The sequence below is a fragment of the Miniopterus natalensis genome, chromosome 1, assembly GCF_054644295.1.
Source record: "Miniopterus natalensis isolate mMinNat1 chromosome 1, mMinNat1.hap1, whole genome shotgun sequence".
NCBI classification, from domain to species: domain Eukaryota; kingdom Metazoa; phylum Chordata; class Mammalia; order Chiroptera; family Miniopteridae; genus Miniopterus; species Miniopterus natalensis.
Window position 1 is genome coordinate 141,833,256 of NC_142081.1, and position 22,518 is coordinate 141,855,773.

Genomic DNA, 22,518 nt, shown 5'->3' on the forward strand with positions numbered 1-22,518 from the left:
TAAATGTCATGAGTTTAAAAAATGCACATATTCATGTATACCGATCTTTAGGATTTCTGTGACAAAGAATATATTTTTTCCCAAATATTATCAAATTGTTTTCTAAAAAGACTGTAACAATTCATATTTCTCACCACTGGGGACAACAACAAGGGATCTGTAATAAATATTACCAAAAGTAACTTTACAGGGTGATCTGATCATAAATCCCTAGCTAGGCAGGTCCTGGTGGGTAGTCTCCCCCAGGCCTATGAAAGGGTTATCTTCACCTTCAGCAAGCCCGGCCCATTGTTTTTGTGCTTCTAGGTTACACCTTTGAAATGGCTCTTTTTCAGACCCCTCTGGAGCTAACTATTCTCAGGAGAGCACATAATCTTAACTATCCCGTAATCCAATCCCTGCCTTGCTTTCTCCACCTTGTTCTCTTCCTTACATTTCCTTCTTAATCCCAAATACATAAAAGAAAGTGCAAAACTGTCATTTTCCAGAGCATTGAAGATCTTGCTTCCCAGAATTTTCATCAATTGGTTCAATTAAACATAAAAATTCTCTACAGGCTTGGATGTTTCTTATGTCCACATTATTCCATTTTTGCATACTTATTGTATGTACAGATTATCATCATATATTACACAATACATATTAATATGGTATAGGTGTTAACTCTTTGTCTGCAAACCACATTGCAATTTCCCCCATATTTATTATGTAATAATATTTGACTTCATTTCTCTTTCGTTACATAAATGTTAATTATTGCCACATAGGTCTTCCCTTTCTTTAGTCTTGTATTTTCTCTTCCCCTCTACTATCTCCCCACTTTCTCTTTAAAATGATTTTTTTTTTAATTTTTTAAAATTATTTTGTGTCACATCAAAGCTTTTAGTGCAAACTGGAAATCCAATTTTGTTTTCTCTTTGAACAGCATATGTATCATATATTAAAGTTTTATCTATATCTACAGTCTAAATGCTTTTCTATCTTGTTTATGCTTTTTTCTGGTTCATCTTCACCCGAGGATATTTTTTCCATTGATTTTTTAGAGAGGGAAGGAGGGAGGGAGGGAAGGAGGGAGGGAGGGAGGGAGGGAGGGAGGGAGAGAGGGAGGGAGGGAGGGAGGGAGGGAGGGAGGGAGGGAGAAACATTGATGTGAGAGAGGCACATCTATTGGTTGCCTCCTGCACGCACCCTGACCAGGGCCGGGGATCGAACCAGAGACCCTTTTGTGCGAGGGCCAATGCTCTGACCACTGAGCATACCAACCAGGGCTCTCTTGTTTGTTCTTATTTAATACAATTATTTTTCTTATATTAATTGACTTCATTCCAATGGCTTTATGGTATGTGCTGATATCTGGTGAGTAAAATATCCTCTCAATTGTCTTTTGTTTGTAGAATTTTTTGACTATGCTTCTATATGAATCTTAAGATTACTTAATCCAATTTTTAAATGCTCTTTTGGTTCTAATGTAAATTTTATTGAATTTATATATTAAGAGACATATTTTTACAATAATATGTTTCCATGCTTTTAAATCTTAATTGCTTTTAGTAACATTTTTATAGTTTTTTTTCTTTCTTATGAGTCTTGTACATTTTTTGGTAAATTTATTTTCCCATTATTTATTGTATTTTTCTTTTGCTATTTTGAATGAAATATTTTTCCATTAGCATTTCAAACTGCTTATTGCTATTAAAATCTGTATCTTCATCTTGTTTCCAAATACTTTACTAAAATCCCCCTGTAACTGTTTTTCCTCATCGCCCTGGTTTCCTAGGTGTATAATATCAACAAAAAGTTTTCTGTTTTCCTATATTTGTACTGATTATTTCATTTTTTAATCTTGTCAGCCACTCACTGGATCCTTCAAAATAAATTTTAACATTAAAAAACATTAACCATTCCTGCTAGTTTCTGGTTTTAATTAGAAGTTTATGATTATCAACACTTGTAGGCTTTTTATAGTCTTCATTCTGTTTAGTTTCCTTCAATGTCTATTTTACTCAAGAATCTTCATTATGAATGACTATTGAATCGTAGCAATAACCTCTCTAGCAGCTTTTGATATATTTTCTTTCATTATTTATGGAAGTGATTGTGTTGATAGCTTTACTGAGATCAAAACACTTGAATTCTGGAAGACAATCCTCTTTTCCATCGTGTATTAGCCTTTTTTTGTTTTATGGTGCCACAATTTTATTTAGTATTTTCATCCATGTGTACAAGCGACACTGGTCTATAGGGGAAGGGGGGATTGTCTTGTGTTTCTTTATCAGCTTTTTATACTAATGTTATACTAGCCAAATGAAAAAATTGGGAAGTTTTTTCCCTTTTATTTATTTATTTTATTTTTTAATATATCTTTATTGATTTCAGAGAGAGGAAGGGAGAGGGAAAGAGAGAGATAGAAACATCAATGATGAGTCATTGATCGAGCCCGCAACCTGGGCATGTGCCCTGACCGGGAATCGAACCCCAATCGCCTGCATCCCAGGTCGACGCTCAACCGCTGAGCCACGCCCGGCTGGGCAGTTTTTTCCCTTTTAAAAAAATTTCTGATTATTTAAATAACATTGGAATTATCTTTCATGCAACCCTAGTACTTTTTAAATTATGGATTTAAGATATCATTTTTCCATTCTTACTTGATATTGTTCAATTAACATTTTAAATTTCGCCATATGTCACTTTCCGTCATTTACGTCTTCCTAGGAAATTATGCATCTCCTCTACCAAAGTGTTGCTTTACAGTTGCACACAGCCTTTTAAGGTGAACCTTTTTCTATTTTCATCTTGTTTTACTTCTTGACACCAATATAGTTGAAAACTCTGTACTTCTAGGTTTTGAGTTTCTTAAATTTGTTGAATGGGTGTTATTGATGCCTATCTTTAGTGTGATAATACAGAGGAATGCATGGTGAATACTAATAAAACTTACAGAAAATTTTAAAATGTAGCGAATTGTTTGTTGACAGTTTTATTTTCTCAGTAGCACAGGGCTCATCTCTAATTATGCAATTTATTACCCTTTTCCCCTTTTCTATATTATTTGGAAGATTACGGCCTTATAATGGAGATCAGGAACTTGTTAACATTGTAGCTAATCCGACAACAGAGCTCTGTGAGAACAGAGTCACAGATCCTCTGTAAGCAAACAATCAAGCACTTAAGCCAAAAGAGTGATGTCCTCTGTCTCAAAGACATTGATACGTGTAATAGATTTTCAGTGTTCTTCAGGACCATAACTAGTATAAAGTTGCATAACACAACTGCTAATACAGTAACTAATACGGACTGTCTACTTTTTATATTAAAATAATGCTTGCTACATGATTGATGAAACTGGAGCAAAAGTTAAAATCAGACTATGTGAACATAATAAAATAAAGCGAGCTCCTAGTAAAAGATTTTTATGACAAACTACAGCACAACCTCAGATGAAACAGCACAGCTAAAACCAACCAACCAAAAAAACAGCTCTGGGAGTCCTGCATTCCCACCTCTGGGGCAAGGGACAGAAATGGCCAGCAAGGCAGTAAGGCAGTTAGTGAACTGCTGCTCAGTGGATTTTAAAGATGATTTCAATCCTCCTAAAGGGGAGGAGGTCATTGAACATAATTCATGTGGCTTAAATCACTATTCCTTTATTTAGTTTTCCTCATTCTTTAACAAATTAAATTTTGTAGTGAATTGCAGTCATTAAACTTGAAACATGTTTTAGTTGAATGGAAAAACTTCCTACGATAAGCCTCCAAATATCGGGGAATGAGTCAAGCTATTTCCTGCACCAATTTTCTCCTGGGATGTACCACTTTAAGCACTAAGCTTTTAACTACTTGAAGTGGAAACTGGTATCATCAAAAGCAACACATACCCTTCCTTCTTACCACCTTACCACACAGTATTGCCCTGGCCGGGGCCGCTCGGTTGGTTGAGCATCGTCTTGTGCATCAAAAGGTTCCTGGTTCGATTCCTGATCAGGGCACAGGCCCAGGTTGTGAGTTTATTCGATCCCCTGGTCAGGGTCCGTACAGGAGGCAACCGGTTGGTGTTTTTCATATCAGTGTTTCTCTCTCTCTCTCTCCCCCTCCCCCTTTCTCTAAAATTAATAAAAACATTTTAAAAATAAAATACCATATAGTACTTGATTCAAATTCATCATCAAACATCCCTTATAATTTGATGACAGAAATGCTCTCAGGGACTGTGCTGTGCAGGATCCCCTAATGGTCCTGAGGTGCAATGCTTTTAATTTTCACATTGTATTTATTTTTGGTTCCCTCCTCCCCTGCAGTCAGCTGTCACATTTTATTGTTTCCCTGCCTCTGAAGGACCCTGTAGATACTTGTGATTTCTTGAGGAGCAGAAATCAGATAACCAAACTTGTTAGAATCAGGTGTGAAGTAAGAAAAAGGAGACTGTGAAGACGGGACCTGAGGCACTCGCTTCTGAGTGGAGCACGTGAGTTACCAGCACCTCTCTCCTGCCTCCTCCAGATCGGCGACGCTGCCACAGCTGCACTCGAAACGAATGAAGTGCCATTAGTTAGATGCTTCTGGTCGGCAGTAAATAAAATGTCCACCCTAACTTATGAACCCTGTTGAACAGCAGCGTTTTGAGACTACGACTCTCTTTGCAGAAGAGTCTGACAGCACGTTCTTAAGGAAGACTATGTAAAGAAGGCAGAAATACACAGGCCAGCAGATGGCTTAATTAGCTTTGCATAAACTTACTAACAAATTAGGTTACAAAATACAAACGTAATTTAATGAATCATCATGAGGCATTGAATTCAAAGCTTTGTAATGTGCTGTTCATAATACAACTTGCTTAATTATCCATATGAATGAATGAATCATTAATACCTGAAGCCTACTCAACAGTTTGAATACCTACTTATGAAACAGAGGTGCTCCTTTGCTGACCAAGGCAATGAGTAGCTCTCTGGGTAAGAAGGAGGCCTCGAAACAATCATGTGAGACAGTAACAACAGCGCTGTTCCGTGAAGGTTTTAGAAACCCAAGGTATGTATTTCAAGAGCTAAGTTATCTTCTGTTGTATTAATTCAGATGCAGTTGCTTATGATGGAGTTCTGGGAATTTACAAGAAGTGACAGCAACTGATCATAATGCATAATGTAGTTATTAAAACAGCTTGCTACCAACCCCAGGCTTCCGAAAAACTTGCACAGGTGGGAAAAATATTTGGGCACAATTCTTTAACATATTTAAGCAACTGAACATGTGAGGGGAAACTTTATTGAGAGTATACCTTCTTACTTTTGGGGTGTTAAAGTGATGTTTTAGATGATTAGTTTTCAATTTTTTTAATGTTCTTGACAAAATTTAAAGTTGATAATTTCATTTTAGTCTCCACAGTTGGAAAATTTCTCTTCTCCTATGAAATCTAAGTATGGAGCTAGGACATATGTAAACATTTCTCTGTCAGTTACAGTGAAAGATTCAAACTTTCCAAGGCTATCCAAACTTTTGGAGGAGAAGATTTTTCCCAAGGTCTTGTGATCAACTATGTAAAAATAATTGGTTAATCTGACAGTGAAGCCCCTTTAGGGTTGTTGAAGAAGAGGTTTCAGGAAAAAGTACCCAGAACCAAAGTAAGAACAATGTTATATTTCCCTCCTCACAGGTGAGGAGAGGAAAGAGCAACAATAATTTTGGACTTACACCTTGTAAAACTCCTTAAAACTACAACTACATTTCTAACCCTAACTTTAAAATTCCTGCTCTTGGTCATGTGAAAGTCAAGATCACACAACACAACCTACTGGCATTACATGTAATAAATTAAAAATCCAGGTACCATGCTTAGTGTGGTGTCTGGTACATATAAGTGCTCAATAAATATCAGCTTTATGATTGGAAGAAGAATTACATGTCTGCCTCCTGCACCTTCTCCATATTTAAGGACAGCATAGTGAAGTGACTGGATTCTATCTTTAATAGACTTAAAAATAGCTAACAACATAAGAACTGTAATACAGCACAAGATGAAACTAAACAGACTCTTAGACTAAAAAATTACAGGTTTTAAAGAGTCTCCAGTAAGTTTATTTTGCAAACTTTTTGTGTTGTTTTATCGGTTTACACTGTTATAAAGAGGAAAATGTTCATATAAACACAATTTTAACCACTGAAATACTTATTATTTTAATATGTTTATTTCTAGTTGACCTTTAAATTTCAGCAGCTCATGAGTTTAGGTATAAGTGTTCTTGCCACCCCACCCCACCCTCTTAGTGAGTCAAACAGCTCAAGATACACAAGATACCTAAGCGGATGCAAACAAGTCTATTGTAAACAAACTTTTATAATGTAAATAAGTGTTCCTAGTTGGAACTTTCTATATCCAGTTCACATCTTCCCTGAAATTGGGATATTTATATTTATTAGACAACAATCTCTATAAAGCAAAGAGTTTATCTCTTTGAAAATTCAAGTAATTCTTGAGAACAGTATTTTCCTTATTGATCTAAGTAGAATGGAGAGAGGAAGGCTGAAAAAGAAAGAAATCACTTCAACTGATCAAAACAGAAGGTAACTGAAAGATAACATTTAATAGAGTAGGGAGAAAATTTTAAATTATATATTCTATTGAAAATATTGATATTCAAATAGTTTTGGATCCACTGCCCAATTAATTAAAATCAGAAGTGTTGGTTTTATTGTAGGAAGATACATCAATTCTTTGAAGTCAGAATAAAGGGTGCACAATTTAATTTCTATATAAATGATTGAACATATGAACTATCAAATATAAACAGTAGTGTAGCAAGAAAATGAATTTGCAGAAATAGTTACTCCACTAGTAGTAATAACGAAGACCACCATTTGAAAGATCTATACACAAAGAATGAAAAAATATCATTACAAGATTTTACAGCACACAATTCACTCCTATTTCATTACTATTATACTTCTTTCTTCTTCAGTATTAGTGGGCCCACATTATCTCCTGTCAATTCATTGTGTTTATTATGTGAACCATCACAGGCAGGAAACTAGAAAGGAAAAAGAATTACAAGTGTTACTTTAAAAATGATTCAATAAGTTGAAATATTTGTGAAACGCTCTTATAAAGAAAGCGCATTACTTTGAAAAAAAATCAGATAGCTTTCCTGAGTAATACATATAGTCTATATTTAACCTAGCTACATTCCAATACCACAGCAAATCTAATAATTTTAAATAGTTAATTCAGTATTTGGTATAGATTTTAAATAAAAAGCTTTGGATGATTCCATATGAGGCAATAAAATAGATTTAAAAGGGGATCAAAATGAGCTTTTGTTCTCTGTGGAGCTCTAAATTTGAGCTCACGTATTCACTTATTTATGTTTAAAAAGAATGTAATTGTTTAAAAAAATATATCTTTATTGATTTCAGAGAGAGGAAAGGAGAGGGAGAGAGACAGAAACATCAATGATGAGAGAGTCACTGATCGGCTGCAGCCTGCAACCTGGGCATGTGCCCTGACCGGGAATTGAGCCCCCAATCTCCTGGATCCTAGGTCGATGCTCAACTGCTGAGCCATGCATATTGTAACATTTTTGAAAAATTAAAATAAACGGTTTTAAAAATTCACTCATAGATGACAATGAACATTTAGTATATTTTTTTCCCTACATTTACTATGTATATCCATGTTTGTTTAAAGAATATAGTAACAGGCTGCCAGCGTGGCTCTGTTGGTTGAGCATTGTGTGCACTTCTGAAAGGTCACTGGTTCAATTCCTGATCAGGGACTTGCCCAGGTTGCAGGTTCCCAGGAGGCAACCGATTGATGTTTCTCTCTCCCCCTCTCCCTTTCTCTCTCAAATCAATAAAAACATATTTTAAAAATACTATAATATACTTGTCTTATTTATATAACATTATGCTTTCATGTCATTAAATATTCTTTAAAAACATGATCTGTAGTAGTTTCCTAACACCTCATCATTTTTATTACACCATACTTTAATCATTCCCCTATTATCAGATTCTAGATTGTTTCTAACAATTTGCTATTAAAGTAATGCTGTAATGAACATTATTGTTCTAAAAACCTCAAATAACCCATGATCAAAGTAGTGGAAGAAAACAGATCTTGTCAAGACTCATTAGCTCTATACTATACACTATACGATAAGCACATACTGAGAGGCACTGTACATGCATCATCTCACTAAATCCTTGAAAATGTCAGTGACACTGATATATTGTCAGACTTAAAAATCAGAGATTAACTATTAAATAACTTGACTAATCAAAGTCATACTGTAAGTGCCAGGCATCAGCTCTGAACAAAATTTATTCAGACTCCAAAGCTTAAACTCTTCCACTAAGCCTTATGGCCTCTCTCATAACACAGGTATATTTCAAACAACACATTAGTTACTCTAGCCAACTGCTAAAACATGGCAAAAACATAAGATTCCTACCCTTCCTTGCTGCTCTAACTTTTCTAAATGTAGGTAGTATGGATCATAAAATGCAAACTTTAATTTAGGAATACAGACTTTCAGTACTGAAAGTATGGAAAAACCTCTCATTTCACAGAGCCTCAAAACTGAGGGTTTGAGAAGGAAAACACTTTAACTACACAAAATTTTAGCGTATGTATAAGTGGACATCTTACCGTCTTAGAACGCCAACACCTACAATAAGCTGCTTTAGCAAGACACAAGTCTTCAATGTTTATTTCATTCACCACTTTGGGATTTTCCTTTTGTATTTTAAGATTAATCAAGCTATCCTTCTGTTGTTTTTTCTTTGGGAGGAATGGACGAACTGCAAGGTAGCCAAGTAGTGCAAGTACACCAAGGAAAGGCAATAACCGAAGCCATTCTGAAACTAAACATGTACAGATGTGTTAGTCTGAGTGCTCTTGTAATAAAACTCAAATAGCATGCCTCATCCTTGAGCTGATTCTTTTATCCATTCTTTACTTCTTACCTTAACATCTTTACTATTCATCTTTAAAACCATGAATCAGTAAATCAAGCCACCTTTACCTAGGACCACCTTGTTTCATTTGTGGGCTAATTTGACACTTGTGAAATGGAAACAAAATTTTCAGATACAGGTCCTATATCAAATATCCTGTCATTATCCTATTTGTGTTTACCTTTATTTCAGGAATTATGACCCATAATCATAAGCAAAATTCAATGTGTGATATATTTTATAGATTTAGACAATATTTCCACCATGTCTAAAAGCATACAACAGAATATCTGTATTTTACCATTCATATGTAGGGTGTCCCAAAAAAAGTATATACACCCTATGAGTAATAATAAAGGTAGTGTTTATTAAAATACATTTCATTTTCAAAATTGAGCTATCAGCTATTAAAGTGTGTACACAATTTTTGGAGGACACCCTATATAATTTCAGACAGAACATGTTTTAATTTCTTTTACTTTCAATGCTTTATATACTTTGGTAAGGCATAGAAACACCTAGATGTTGTGTAACGGCTATAATTTTAAAAAAACTAATTGAAGTTTTCGTATACTGTGTTCTCACTGTCAGATACATTTTATTACATAAGTGTTTAAGTGCCTTCTTGAGTACTCAGCACCGCTTTGTATTATAAAGTGATGTAGTGATATAAATGAAATGGTCCCTATGCCTGTGGAGACAAACACACGGGGAAACTAAGATAAACATTTCAGCATGTATTTATCACATGTTGGATAGTGTCCAGCCTCTGCTGGGCTCTGCAGGGAATCCGTTCTGTTCTTAAAGTGATCATTTGACATCCTTCCCTAAGGGCCTACCTGGTACCTTGCTAGGCACTATGTAACAATAGCTTAGTAGAGAAGAGAAAAACTGAAGATTATGTGTCCACACATACTAATAAATATTAATGATAATAGACTATGCTAAGAATGCAACTGTGTTTTTTCATTTAATACTTTGTTAGTTTGAACAACTGTATTTGGTAGGTACCACTAGTAGTCTCATTTTTCATGTGGGTAAACTGTAGCTTAACCATAGCTGGCCCAGGAAAGGAAGTCCAAAGGTTGTTCTCAATCACCGTGAATCAAATACAACAGATACATTTTTGTTACGGGGCTAGGTACAGAAAACTTGGGTATAGAAACTCACCATGACAGAAAGTCCCAGATGCCTAGCAAGGGGCAAAACTGGGAAAACAGGAACCTTGTTCCCAGCGTAAACGATCTTCCCCTAGCACATGCTGGTCATGCAGTTTAGAGTCCCTGAATGTTTCCTCCCTAAAGATAACATCTAGGCCTCAGTTGTATTTCAGCTCCAGGCCCAGAAGAGCAGCAAAACCAGACAACTGGCACTGTGTCTGCCTCAGGACCAGCTACATTGACTAATGACCCCGCCCTGGCACTGACCAATCAGTGGAGACCATCACCCGGAAACAGCCCACCTGGAAAGCTGATGAATATTCTATTGAGACACTCCCCTGAGACCTCCCCTAAGATTTCCAATAGCAAAAAGAGATAAATACACTCAGGACAAAGGACTCAGTGCACGCTCCCCACCAGGGGAACATGCTGCCACCATTTCCTTCCCCCTTCTTGCCTCTGAGGGGACCCCAGGACACTTGCAACCAGGGGAGCAATGGACAGTGGCAGCTCGGGCTCAGTTTACCCCCTGAGCCTGCCCCCAAGGCCCCCTTCTCTCTCTGACTTCTCAGTGAGCCAGAGCAGCCCAGCCTAGGCTCTCCTGTTACTTCTGCTATGCACCTTCCTTGGTTCACTGTCCTAAGCATGGTTTTGCTGCCATCATGGTGTAGCCCTTCCCTGTCCTCATTCCCTTTTAAATTTTTCTTTATTCACTGTCTGAGATGGCTATTTAGCCTGCCCGCACACCACCGACCTTAACCTTTCAATTTTATCTGTTCTCTTGCTAAAATTACTCTCGATAACTGTTCTTACTGTGGAACTACTGAAAGACTGGCTTAATGCCACCTCTTCCAAAATGAAACTATTTTTGAAGTAACACCATGCCAAAGGTTTGTTATGAGCTCTAAATGAAACAACCCATTTATGTATGTATAGCACCTATAAGGGTTCTTGGCACAGGAAAAATATACAATAAATGTTAGCTTTTAGTTAAGAGACTAAGGAGATTGGTAGCAACTCCCTTGAAAAAATATTTTGCCAACTCAACTTAATGCTGTATGGTAGAAATTAGGGGGCAGGAGGTATAATCTTTTAGTCACCAGAATAAAGCTCTGTAAGGGTAAGGATCTCACCTGTCATGCTGGCTACTCTATTCTCAAAACCAAAATGGAGATATTCCATATAGATCCTTTGAATTAAACTTCTGGAAATGACAAAGAACTTCTTCTTGGGGGAGAGAAGTCTGTCTATAGATCTGTGTGGTCCAATATAGTAGCCACTAGCCATGCTGTTTTGATTTGTACTCAAGATTTTGTTTTAATCAGACATAAGATGACAGACACAGAGACAACGGCCTTGAAAGAAAAGTTTCCTACTTACAGTTCCCAAGAAGAGAGAGCACACCATGCCACGCAGGACACATGGGAAAGTACCAGGGTTCATGGGGAGGAAGGTGACAGAAAGTGTGGGCACAAGCCTTTATTGTGGCTTCCAGGAAACAGCAAGGTAGAGCAGGGAAACAATCTAGGACTGAATATTTTCAGTGGGCTCTAGACTATTGACAGGTCCCTAGTTGTTTTATATTTGGCCCAGGGTGATTTAAGGCAGGGGAAATCCTGCTGAGTTAGATAAAGGAGGTAGTTAAGGTATAGGCTTTGGATTGGCTGATTTGTGTATGAAAGGTGAGCTCCACAGGCAACCTGTTTATTATCCCCGGTCCTGGGAGAGGCGAGTTCTCCGCGGCCAACAAGGCCCCCAAGATGTCAAAGCATCATAAAACATAGAACGTAAAAAACATGATTAAAACACTGATGTGGCCATTTAAATTATTAAAATTAAGTAAAACTCAAAATCCAGTTTCTAAGACACACTAGTCACATTTCAACAGCTCGGCAGCCACACGTGGCTAAGAGGCTACTGAAATGATCAGCACAGAGAACATTTCCATCACCACAGAAAGTTTTTTGGATGGTGCTACAAAAGACCACAGTTTCTGTAAGTATCAACTCTATAGCACAGCAGGGCTACTCTGACAGCTTCATCTCCCACAAACATCCCATCTCTCAAGTACTCAAAGCCACCCCAAAGCTATTACCTAGTAGCAGCCTTCCTGTGTTCTTTGCATAAGGAATTCCTTGTTTGCCATGCCTACCTCTGGTCTATGACTCATTTGGGTAAAATCCTTTAAGACTAGGGTGACCTACTGCCTCCTCCAGAAGTCTTTCTTGATTCACAAAGCAAATTAATCACTTCCTAATGCTTTCCCAAGACCCTTTTCCACACGTCCTTCTATTACACTATTGTAATCTATTTATAAAGCTGACTCTCCCATAAGCCCGTAAGAAAAGGAGCTGTGTGCTACTCTTCTGGAACAAATTAGACACTTCAGATGTTTAATGAGTGACTTACTGAATGAATAATGTAGAGCATAAATGTCAGTCCCTTTCTCACTCATCACACTGTACTGTAATTTATTTACACTTATCTTGTAGATCAGACAATTACCTTATATTGATATTGGTCCCAACAGCCAGTATAGTATCTTGAAATAGTAGTTATTCAATAGATGTTTGTTGAATGTAGAATAACATTAAGTATCATACTGTCTATTACAAAATTAAAAAGTCAAAAGAGGTTAAATGACTCGAAGTCAAAAAGTAAATGAATGGAAAAAAATACGCAAAAACAAAAAAAAGTAAATAAATTAAGAATGTAAAGATGAAAACCTTAACTTAGATTCTTAAGTTTAGTGTTTCCTATCTCAGTCCACAAATCTTAGGAAATAAATGGTGTTAATACTGTTTTAAAATCTACTACAGGAAACGTTCTTTTGACGCACTTAATACTTTGGCCCCTGACTCCATAGTCAGGTACTCCATGTTTTAAAAATTCTTGTGGCACACCGGTAGAAAATCGCTGATATAAAGTAATGAAAAGTACTATTATCTCCTACAACAAAGTAATGACTTATATAACAGTTTTAGTACAATATGCTTCTTAATGATAAACTTCATTTTAACTACAGAAAAGCTTTATAAAGGAAAATACTACAGCCTATAAAACTCAATTAGAAATCACTATTAATGCTGATTTTAGTAAAGAAATATGAAATACAGAAAAATCAAACAAGAAACTTTTAAAAAAACTTTTAAGACCAGCTATTTCCTATGAACCTGTTTGATATATGTTGAGCTATTACAGATATTTTAGCTACTGTGAAAAAAACCTGTTACCTACTAATTATTAGGTATAATGTATATTTTGTACAGTATATTTTTTATTTTGTTTTAGGATTATCAAAAATAGTATTTTTTAAAAATTTAGAAAAATATAAAAAATAAAGTAACTTTTAATCCCATCAGTTAAGAGTAAGTAACACTTTTTTTATTTCTATGTTGTAGGTTTTGGTTTTTGTGTGTGTATGTGCATATATATATATATGCTTTAAATACTTAAAACCCGAAAAGCAAAACTGATACCATGTTGTATATACAGTCTATATCATGCTTTTTTTCACTTAATATTGTATCAGAAACATTTTCCAATTCCCTAATATCCTTTGGAAACATGAATTTTAATGGTTATACCCACCTATCATGTCTCCCAATCACATCAGATCTACAAGGGCAGGGACCTTATTTGGCTGCATCACCACTGTATCCTTGGTGACTAAATGATGCTTGGCTCATTTTATTTTATATTGAGGCATAATTTAGTGTTTAGCCTGTTGATGTCTTAAGTGTTCAATCTGATAAATTTTTCAACTACATAGAACTGTGATCACTACCTAAAACAAAACAGGGTATTTCCATCACTCTAGAAAGTTCACACTTGTACAATCCCTTCTCTCTGGGTTCTTTCATCAATTTAAATGCTTAATAAGTATTTCTGAATGAAGAAATCTGATCAATATGCTACTGTTAAACAATTTCTTTTCAACTTTTTTACTATGTAATTATTAAATACCCACTACACAGAGATACTGTGCTAAAAGCAAGTGCAGCAGCTGCCTTATTTGTCTCTATGTATCCAGTGCTTATTACAGTGCCTGGCACAGACCAGGATTTCAAATAACTAATTCAAAGTTTATGTGTTGTATAAATCCAGATTTTCGTATACTTGGAATCAGGTTTCTTTGGTCTGTAAAATAGGAATAACAATAATTCATTCATTTGTTCAACAATACAAGTACCCACCACATTCCAAATATTGCACTAGGTGCTGGGGATACAGGCTGATAGTGAGATAAGGTCCCTGCTCTTATAGGATATACATTTTAGAAGAGATTAGAAGACTCAGTCCCTACTCCCAAAGAGCTTTCCACCTAGTATAAAACATAGATCTACAAAAAAGGAATATAGTACTGTGTACTATGTGCAGTCATAAGCAAACAATACAGTGGACAAAGGGATTAACTCTCTGCAAAGTTGACCAAAGAGAAGGATTTGATACCTAAACAGGTTCTGAAAGATGACTAACTATAGGAGTCCACAGGCAGATGGGAAGAGCCACAGAGAAGAAACAGCAAAGGCAAAGGCAGAGAGAGATGAAAAGTTTAGGAAGCTACATGCTACAGTACTGCTGGGATATAATGAAAAAGAGGGACTGCATAAGTGAGCAGGTGCCAGACTATGAAAAGCTCTGCTATAAAAGGGAACCACTGAAATACCTGAATATTAATATAACTGGAAAACTGTTCACTTATGAAATTACACTGGTATAGATGGAAGATGGATTAGTGGAGAAACATGAAGGAAGAGCAGAGAGGGCTAGTGGTAGGAGGGTAAAGAGGCAAGACCACCTCTTGAAAATCCACTGATACAACCTAGAAAAAAATAATGTAAGCTGAAACTAAGACAGTGGCCATCAAAGCAGAGAGAACAAACGGCCCCCCTAGCGTAGTGCATATGCATGTGCGCGCACTTTTTCTGAGGAAACAGTCTTCACTGGGATCTCAGAGCAGGTCTGTGATCAACCCTCACTCACCTTGAAACATAAGACCTGCTAACTCAGGTGGTTCAAATCAATAGGATTTGGTGACTGATTAAGTACGGAGCTTGAGGCAAATACAGGAAGTGAAGCTCCTTCATGATTCCCAGATTTCTGGTTTCATTATCTGGATGTACGGTGGTACTGGCCTCAAATTGAAAAAAACAAAAACAACATAAGAAGGGCAGCTTTACGCAAGACAAGAAAGTGCAGTATTATAGAAGGAAAAAATAGGGGGTGTCAACATTCTTAAAAAATGTAAGGGAAAGGCTCAAGTTCAACAGATACCAGCAAAAAGGGATACTGATGGATGGTAGAAGGCAGTTTCCTTTGACGGAGAGTAAAACAGTTCCAGTGTGAAAGCAGCTCCGCAGTGCCTACCAGATGCCACCTGCCTCGCTCCCTCATCCCAAAACACACAGAGGGATAGAAAAAAAAAGAAGACACCACTGAGAGCGCTACAGGGGAAGTGCTATACTCAAGGAGAGCTTCGTTTCACTTAGGGCAAGAAGGTGCCTCAAGTATTAAGGGTTTTAGAAGACAAGCCATGATTTGAAGATAAAAGTATGGGAGAAGATCAGGGGTTGCAGAAAGGAGAGATGCATTTCTGGCTGCAGTTAAGTCAAAGATGGAACTGACTGACCTCAATGTTCAATCCGTTAAAAAGGTGTCCAGCTGGCAATCCTTTGTTTACTCGTTTGAATGTAAAAGGAGGATTAAATTTCCTTAAAATTTTTCCTTTAATTCAAATATTTTCACTTCTGACAGACCTTCTTCCACTATCAATGACATGGTGCCTGTTACCAATTTTTTAAAATATGTTTTTATTGATTTTAGAGAGAGAGGAAGGGAGGAGAGACAGAAAGAGACAGCGATGAGAGAGGCGTAATTCTGCTGCCTCCTGCACCCCCCGACTGAGGATCGAGCCCACAACCCGGGCATGTGCCCTGACTGGGCATTGACCCAGGGACCTCTCAGTGCACAGGACAATGCTCAACCAACTGAGCCACACCAGCCAGGGCTCCAATTTTTTAAAAAATCACCTGTTTCTAATTTAAAAAAAATAAAAATCAGACACTAGTACTATTAGTACCGAGCATGGTTCCAATATTCATTTTGTAATGTTCTACTTCTCACTATTAAGATAAACAATAAGTTTAAGAAGGTAGAGTGAAAGAACCAGCACTGTCAGAGAAACAAAACCTAGACAGAAAAATGTATTTCAAAGCAACTTGAGGAGCAAGTGATTTTACAACACCAATTTTCTGAAAGTTTAGATACTGTTAAAAGAAAGTATCTCCTTAGAAGAGACTGAATTAAGAAGAGGCAGATTCAACCTTTTATGTAGATGGGCTAGCTATCACACCCTACTCCTTGATCAAGATATATAAACAAATTCAGTGACAAAAGCATTGTTAAAAAGTACATATAGACATACATAGGTCTCAATGAAGAACTATATTCTAAGGAACCAGGACAGATTTTTCCCCCCTTTCAAAAGGTTGCATATAATGATATCATAAAAATAATATTGGCAATTTGGTTGCTGATAATTTTATAACATTTTCTTATGTATCATTTACAGGTAAGACACAAACAATTTCTATTTCTGAACTTTAGAAAGATAAAAGTAAAATATTTTCAATGGATGGCTTTATCATTATTACTTCAAACCTAATACAGACTATTCAAGACAAAAGGGCAAATAAAATGAAATTAATAATCAATGTTTAAGTTTTTTTCCCCATTCATTATTACGAACAGAACAGTGTCACCATATCTAGAACACTGCCTGGCCCATAGTAAGTATTCAGTAAATACCTGATAACTCAAGGAATTTTAAATTGCAAAGTAGTTATATGGAAGAAAATGTTTCAATGAGATCGTTCTCTACAAAGGCTAATATCTTTAATTACACTGATTTTTAACTATAGTGGGTCTAGTTAGGAAGAGGGGGAAAAAACATTTACAACTTATAGTAACCATGTAAATATTTTCCTAAATTCTAAAAAAAAAAAAAAAAGTTTTCTAAAATAAAATTCTTCAATCTTTCAGAAATAACCTTTATTATTTACTTGTTAATAAATTAAACTCTTTAGTTTGAACTTAGTGATTTATTATATTTCCCTATTGAGAAAACTCACCTTTGGTTAATTTCTTTAAAAAAAAAAAAAGGTACAATTTACAGATGATAAATTGATCTTAGTTAGGTGTTTAGCTCTGGGTTGTGACAATTAAGTACACTGTAGTCTCCACTGAATGTGTAAAATATTTCCATCGCCCCACAAAGTATTCTCCTGCCCCTTTCTGGTCTATCTCCCACCACTGATTTCTATAACTAAAGCTTTTTTCACTCAACATAAAGTTTTTGAGATTCACCAGTGGATCAGTAATTCATCCCTTTTTATTGCTAACAAGTATTCCACTCTGTGAATGTATCATAATTTGTTTATCCATTTTCCCACAAGTAGATACTTGGAAAGCTTCCAGTTAGGAGCTGCTATGAACATGCTTATATGTCTTTTTGTGGAAATATGTTCTCAACTCTGTTCCACTTCTAAATTCTCTGTTCAAAGTTGGCCCTTTCTAGATAAATAAAGCTAATACGCTTAAAGCTGTTAGCTCTGATATGTTTGTTTCACTGGGATAAACACTGCCTTTAGGATCAAAACCATTTCATTTCAAAGCAGCAAACTAGTCCAAGCGGGGGAAAACTACTATATTCCAAGTTTAATAACTAGCTTTTAAATCTAGAAATAAATAATTTTCTGACTTTAGAATGGGAGATGCTTTTCGTTGTTCTATTTTAAAAGTTTATTATGACAGGGAAAGCTTTTTAAAGGTCAAAAGTATTAGAATACACGCCACTTCCAAAGGGCAAAATCGTACAAATTTATCTTAAAAGCCTCACTCTTAAAAATGTGACCAAAACTAAAATAGATAAGTTGTCTCTGGTAGATAAGGACTGTCTGTAAATACTGTACAGTAATAGGTAAGTAAGGATCTCCAAGTGTTTACTAAGAATGCAAAGTCATCATGAGAGAGTCAATTTTTTTTTAAACCGCTGGATCTAAATACGGAAGGAAAAACAGGCAACAATAATGTGAACTATAACCTTTTTTTGCCCTAATTGTCATAGGATCGAAAATGAAAATACTTTTGGTCTCCTAGACATTTACACAATTGCTGAAAGTTATCTTTCAGGTTTTTATTTCAACAAAGTCTAAGTATGGATTCTATACAATAAACTCATCTGAGGTGGTTAGCTCTGGGTTGTGACAATTCAAGGGAGCCAAACGTCATTAGCTATTCTGAAGGAGAGATTCAGAGTGGAAACTGCTTTTTTTCCATAGTGCTTCAAAACAGAATCTACAGCTGCTACAGTCATTGTCCAGATCAAAACAGACTATCTCATTTTTTTTTCATAAAGTAGGTATTAAAACATGTTCATGTTTCCAATACAAATAAGCAATACAATGAGAACTAAATTGTAGACACATTGTAAGGGACTTAAGCTAAGTATGTACTATTAAGATATTTACCAGAGTTGTCATTATTTCTGAGAATCAGTCCTCACATTAAATATTTAAAAGCTTTAAAGAGGAAGTTACTATATAAGAGAGTATTTTTTTTTCTTGACTGTTAAAAATTCAGCAGTTAACTTATGCAAATTATTAAAAAGGTAAGTTGGCAACTGGGAACAAATGTCGCAAAATGGTAATATCCTTTTCATCTGGTATTATTATTTTAGTGACTATACCCAAGGTTATAATTCAAAAGAGAAAAAAATAACAACTGGTATTGGTACGGGCTACTTACCACTGAATATTATGAAAAAAACATATATTTTCATACAAACATTCCAAATTTCCAGCTTCAGGGGAATGGTTAGGACTAATTTGGTGTTAATCTAAAGTAAGATTATATAGTTAGAACAAGATGAGGAATACATAAAACTATGTAAAGTAATTAAGTAAAAGAAATAGTAAAGGGGAAAAAACACAATTTTACGCAATTGCTGCAATTCTATCAGCATAAACTGGTTGGACCAAAAGACTTTGATGTTTATAAACACTTGATTTGAAACAGTTTTTTCATTTTATGTTACTTTTATGTGGCTTCTGATGTTTAGATGTTTCTTTTTAATATTTTACTATTCAGCTACCATGGTTTCTATTAAATTACAAACTTTCTACTAAACCCTTTAACATCTAAAATGTTAGTATCTCACAATCCGCTTATCTACAGAGCAACTGTCTCTGTCCATAATTCAAAGAATCTCTAGATTTGTAACAGTCATCTAGTTTCACCATCTAAATCTATCCGCCCACCAGATTCTGCCACTTTTTTATTTTTTAAATCTCTGAGAGGGGCTATTTGTTTGGAGAGATTTCCTTAATTAAAAAAAATTTATTTTTTACTTCCTTGTATTGGAGTCGAAATCACCTCCAAATAATTTTCACTAATTTAGTCCCAGCTGTCTTTTGGTCTACACAAACTAAATCTTCCAGTCAGGCCTCCAAATGCTGTGTATTAAGTCAGCTAACAGGGACCTCCAGGCTGCTCCAAGCTAAACAAGCCTATTTACCTCAAAATTGTCTTAATTCATGTTTAACGTCCCCTGATACTCGGAACATAAGTTCAATGTTTGCTGAACCAATATGGCTTTTTCCCCCTTAACATCCTAATCAAGCTTTCAGTCTGGTTTACAAATATCCCACGTACACTGTAATGCTCGGAACTCAACAAAATCTTTCAAGTGCTGCCTGCGTTCTGGAAAACTTCATCCTTTAGATTTGAAATCCTGAGTTACGGGCTTTCTTTTTTTTTTTTTTTTTGTAAAGGAAGGGCCTTAAGTACATAATGTTACATATATAAATTTAACTTCCTTTTCTAAAATTGGACCATTGTACTAGCCTTTGAACCCTTTCTGGCTAATGTATCTTTCCTCCAACTTCAGTTACAACTGCCTGCAGGCGCCGAGTGACCGAGGCGACCTCAAACGCCCCACGGTAGGTCATCTCCTCCCTGAGGGAATGGAGATTACTTTCTAATACTGTTACTAAACAAAACTGTCGCGTACATATTCCGTGTGTCTGTGCCTCTCCCACACACACTCACACCCACACGCTGCGCGCCAAACCCAGCCGCGCGCCGGCGCTGCCTGATACACAGCGGCTTGGAAAAGGCGGCTGTTTCGGCTTTAAGCAAGCGCACTGCAGAGAGCGACGGAGGTGGTAAGATGAGCCCGGTCCCAGCTCGGCACCTTCTCTGGAAAAAACCGCTCTCGCCACGGAAGGAAGCCGGAGAGAGACGAGGCCACGCGCCCCGAGCCCCCGGCCCGGAGGAGGCCTCCCCCGCGCTCCCGGCGGCTGCGCCGACGCGCGCCCGCCGTCACCGGGTCACGCGCCACCCGCGCAGCTCCGCCCCGCCCCTCGGCCCGGAACCTTGCGGACCCCCCGCCAACCCCGCCCCCGCCTCGGGAAGCGCGCGAAGATGGGCACCGGCTGAAGGCGGGGATTACCTGTCAGCCGGGCGAACCCGGTAATGCTCTCGGGGACTGGGAGTCGCTTAAGATACGCGGGGAGCTGCACCTTCACGATGCGGGCCACGCTCTCCAGCACCATCCTCTCCGACGGCGTCCGCTCCTCTCCCGAGCCCCTGCCGCGCCTGCGCCAAGAGCGGAGGCGGACTGCGGGCCTTGGAAGGCCGAGTGCCTGCGGGGGGCGGGGCTGCGACCCCGGGGAAGCGAGCTGCCCGGCGCGGATTGGCAGCGGGCGAGTGACGTGCGCGCCGGGCGGGCGCCGAGGGGCCGCGGGCGGCCGCGGGCTCCGGGGCCGCGGAACAGGCCGGGAGCCGGCCCGCCCTGGGTCAGGGTCTGGCGGGGGTCCCTCGGCGTGGGCCTTCGACGTGTGTGGACGCTGGAGGTCCCTAGAAAGGATGTCGGGTGGGTGAGATAAAGCACGAGAGTGCTTTGTAACCTGCAGGTGCCTTTCAGAAGCGGGGTTCTGCCACGTCTCCTCACTGCTGCCCCCCCGCCTCGGCCTTTTCCAAGAAAAGGTCGGGTGCTCTAGGATGTCATACTCGCCGGAGACGACCGCCGCCCCCGCGGTGCTAACTGCTCCCTGCCCCGACCCCGGGGTTTAAAGAGCAGCTGGAACGCCCGACCCAAGCCAAGCGGCTCGCAGCTTTGCCCTCGCGGCGGGGCCCCTCCGCGGCCCGAGCACTGCCCGCTGACACCGGCCCGCGGCGGCCCTCGGGTGTTGTCAGTTCGTTCTGCAGATCGGTTTTTTTCGGTGAACGAAAACTGGGAACGGGATAAACTAACATACAGCCTTACGGTTTCTTTTCTGTTTTGTTGCAGGGCTTCTGCTGCAACCTCAAGTATCCGTGAAGATCTTTCAATTTTATCATATTTTTATTAACATCTTTTTAAAAATTGAGGGGCGTAAGGAGACAGCTTCACTCTCTTGAAACCCCGTTCTTGGCATGACTTCTGTTGCTTATTTTTTGTTTTGACGTAACGCGCTCGCGGACTGCGTGTTGCGTATGTCGCTGCACCTGAATCCGCGCCTCACTCCAGCTCTGAACGTCACTTGCCAACAGCGCACAGTACCAAGAGCTGCGATGGTCCAGTTTTCATTTGTGTGACTTAATGTAACGGCCAGTTGTAATACATTTCACTTTTTATTTTTCCCTTGGTAGTTTCATTTTAAAGTGAGAAAGGAATCTTTTTAAAGCAACCTTTCATTGGATTGTTCAAATTTGTGATTGTCCAGGACTCACTTCAGCAAACCCCTGCCCAGCGTCTGCCATGGCGCACATACCCCTGTTCCCAAGTGTGGCCAAGGGGAAGCTGGTTGTGGGGTGTGGGGCATTGAGGATGAGCTTAAATTAGTGAGCTGGGATTTCTCCATGTGTGATTTCTCCTTCCTTCTTCATGAAGGGCTTTGAGGTCTGGGCTGGAGTTGGGGCAGGAAGAAAAGGGGAGCAGGCTTCAGGCCAAAGGCTGGGGAGCGGCTCTCCCTGCACTCTTGTTCTGGTACAGGACCCTCAAAATGTTGAATTCTAAATTTGCACCTGACCTGTAGGTTTTATGCAGGGCTATTTGTCAAGGCAGAAGAGTACAACCTATTTCATTGAACTGTTTATTAGTTTGGTTTAAATCTTAAATCGTTAGGCAGATGGAACATGGGTTTCTGTTTGTACTCTTGCCCTGAGCCCTGCAAATGTGGTAGGTGGTTGTAGCTGGTCACCTATCCCTGTTCATTTCCAGATAAATTCTGCAGTAGAACTTTGTATGGCATAAGGGTCACTGACTCACCTTGTGAAGTAAAATTTTTCTCAACTGAAAAATAAATAAGTGAATAAATTTGTGGTTGTCACTGACTAAAAAATAACCATAAGAGTTGATTGCAATCTAG

The 22,518-nt window shown here is 38.1% G+C and overlaps 1 protein-coding gene across 1 annotated transcript; it reads right to left on the bottom strand.

Moving 5' to 3' along the window:
- Positions 1-6,038: 6,038 nt before the first annotated feature.
- On the bottom strand, positions 6,039-20,757 carry CISD2 (CDGSH iron sulfur domain 2). The gene is made up of 3 exons (XM_087826369.1): positions 20,619-20,757; positions 8,638-8,852; positions 6,039-7,018 (listed from the first exon to the last, which is right to left on the bottom strand). Exons 1-3 carry the CDS (start codon positions 20,719-20,721, stop codon positions 6,929-6,931), a joined length of 408 nt encoding a protein of 135 aa, XP_087682495.1. The 5' UTR covers positions 20,722-20,757; the 3' UTR covers positions 6,039-6,928.
- Positions 20,758-22,518: the final 1,761 nt, after the last annotated feature.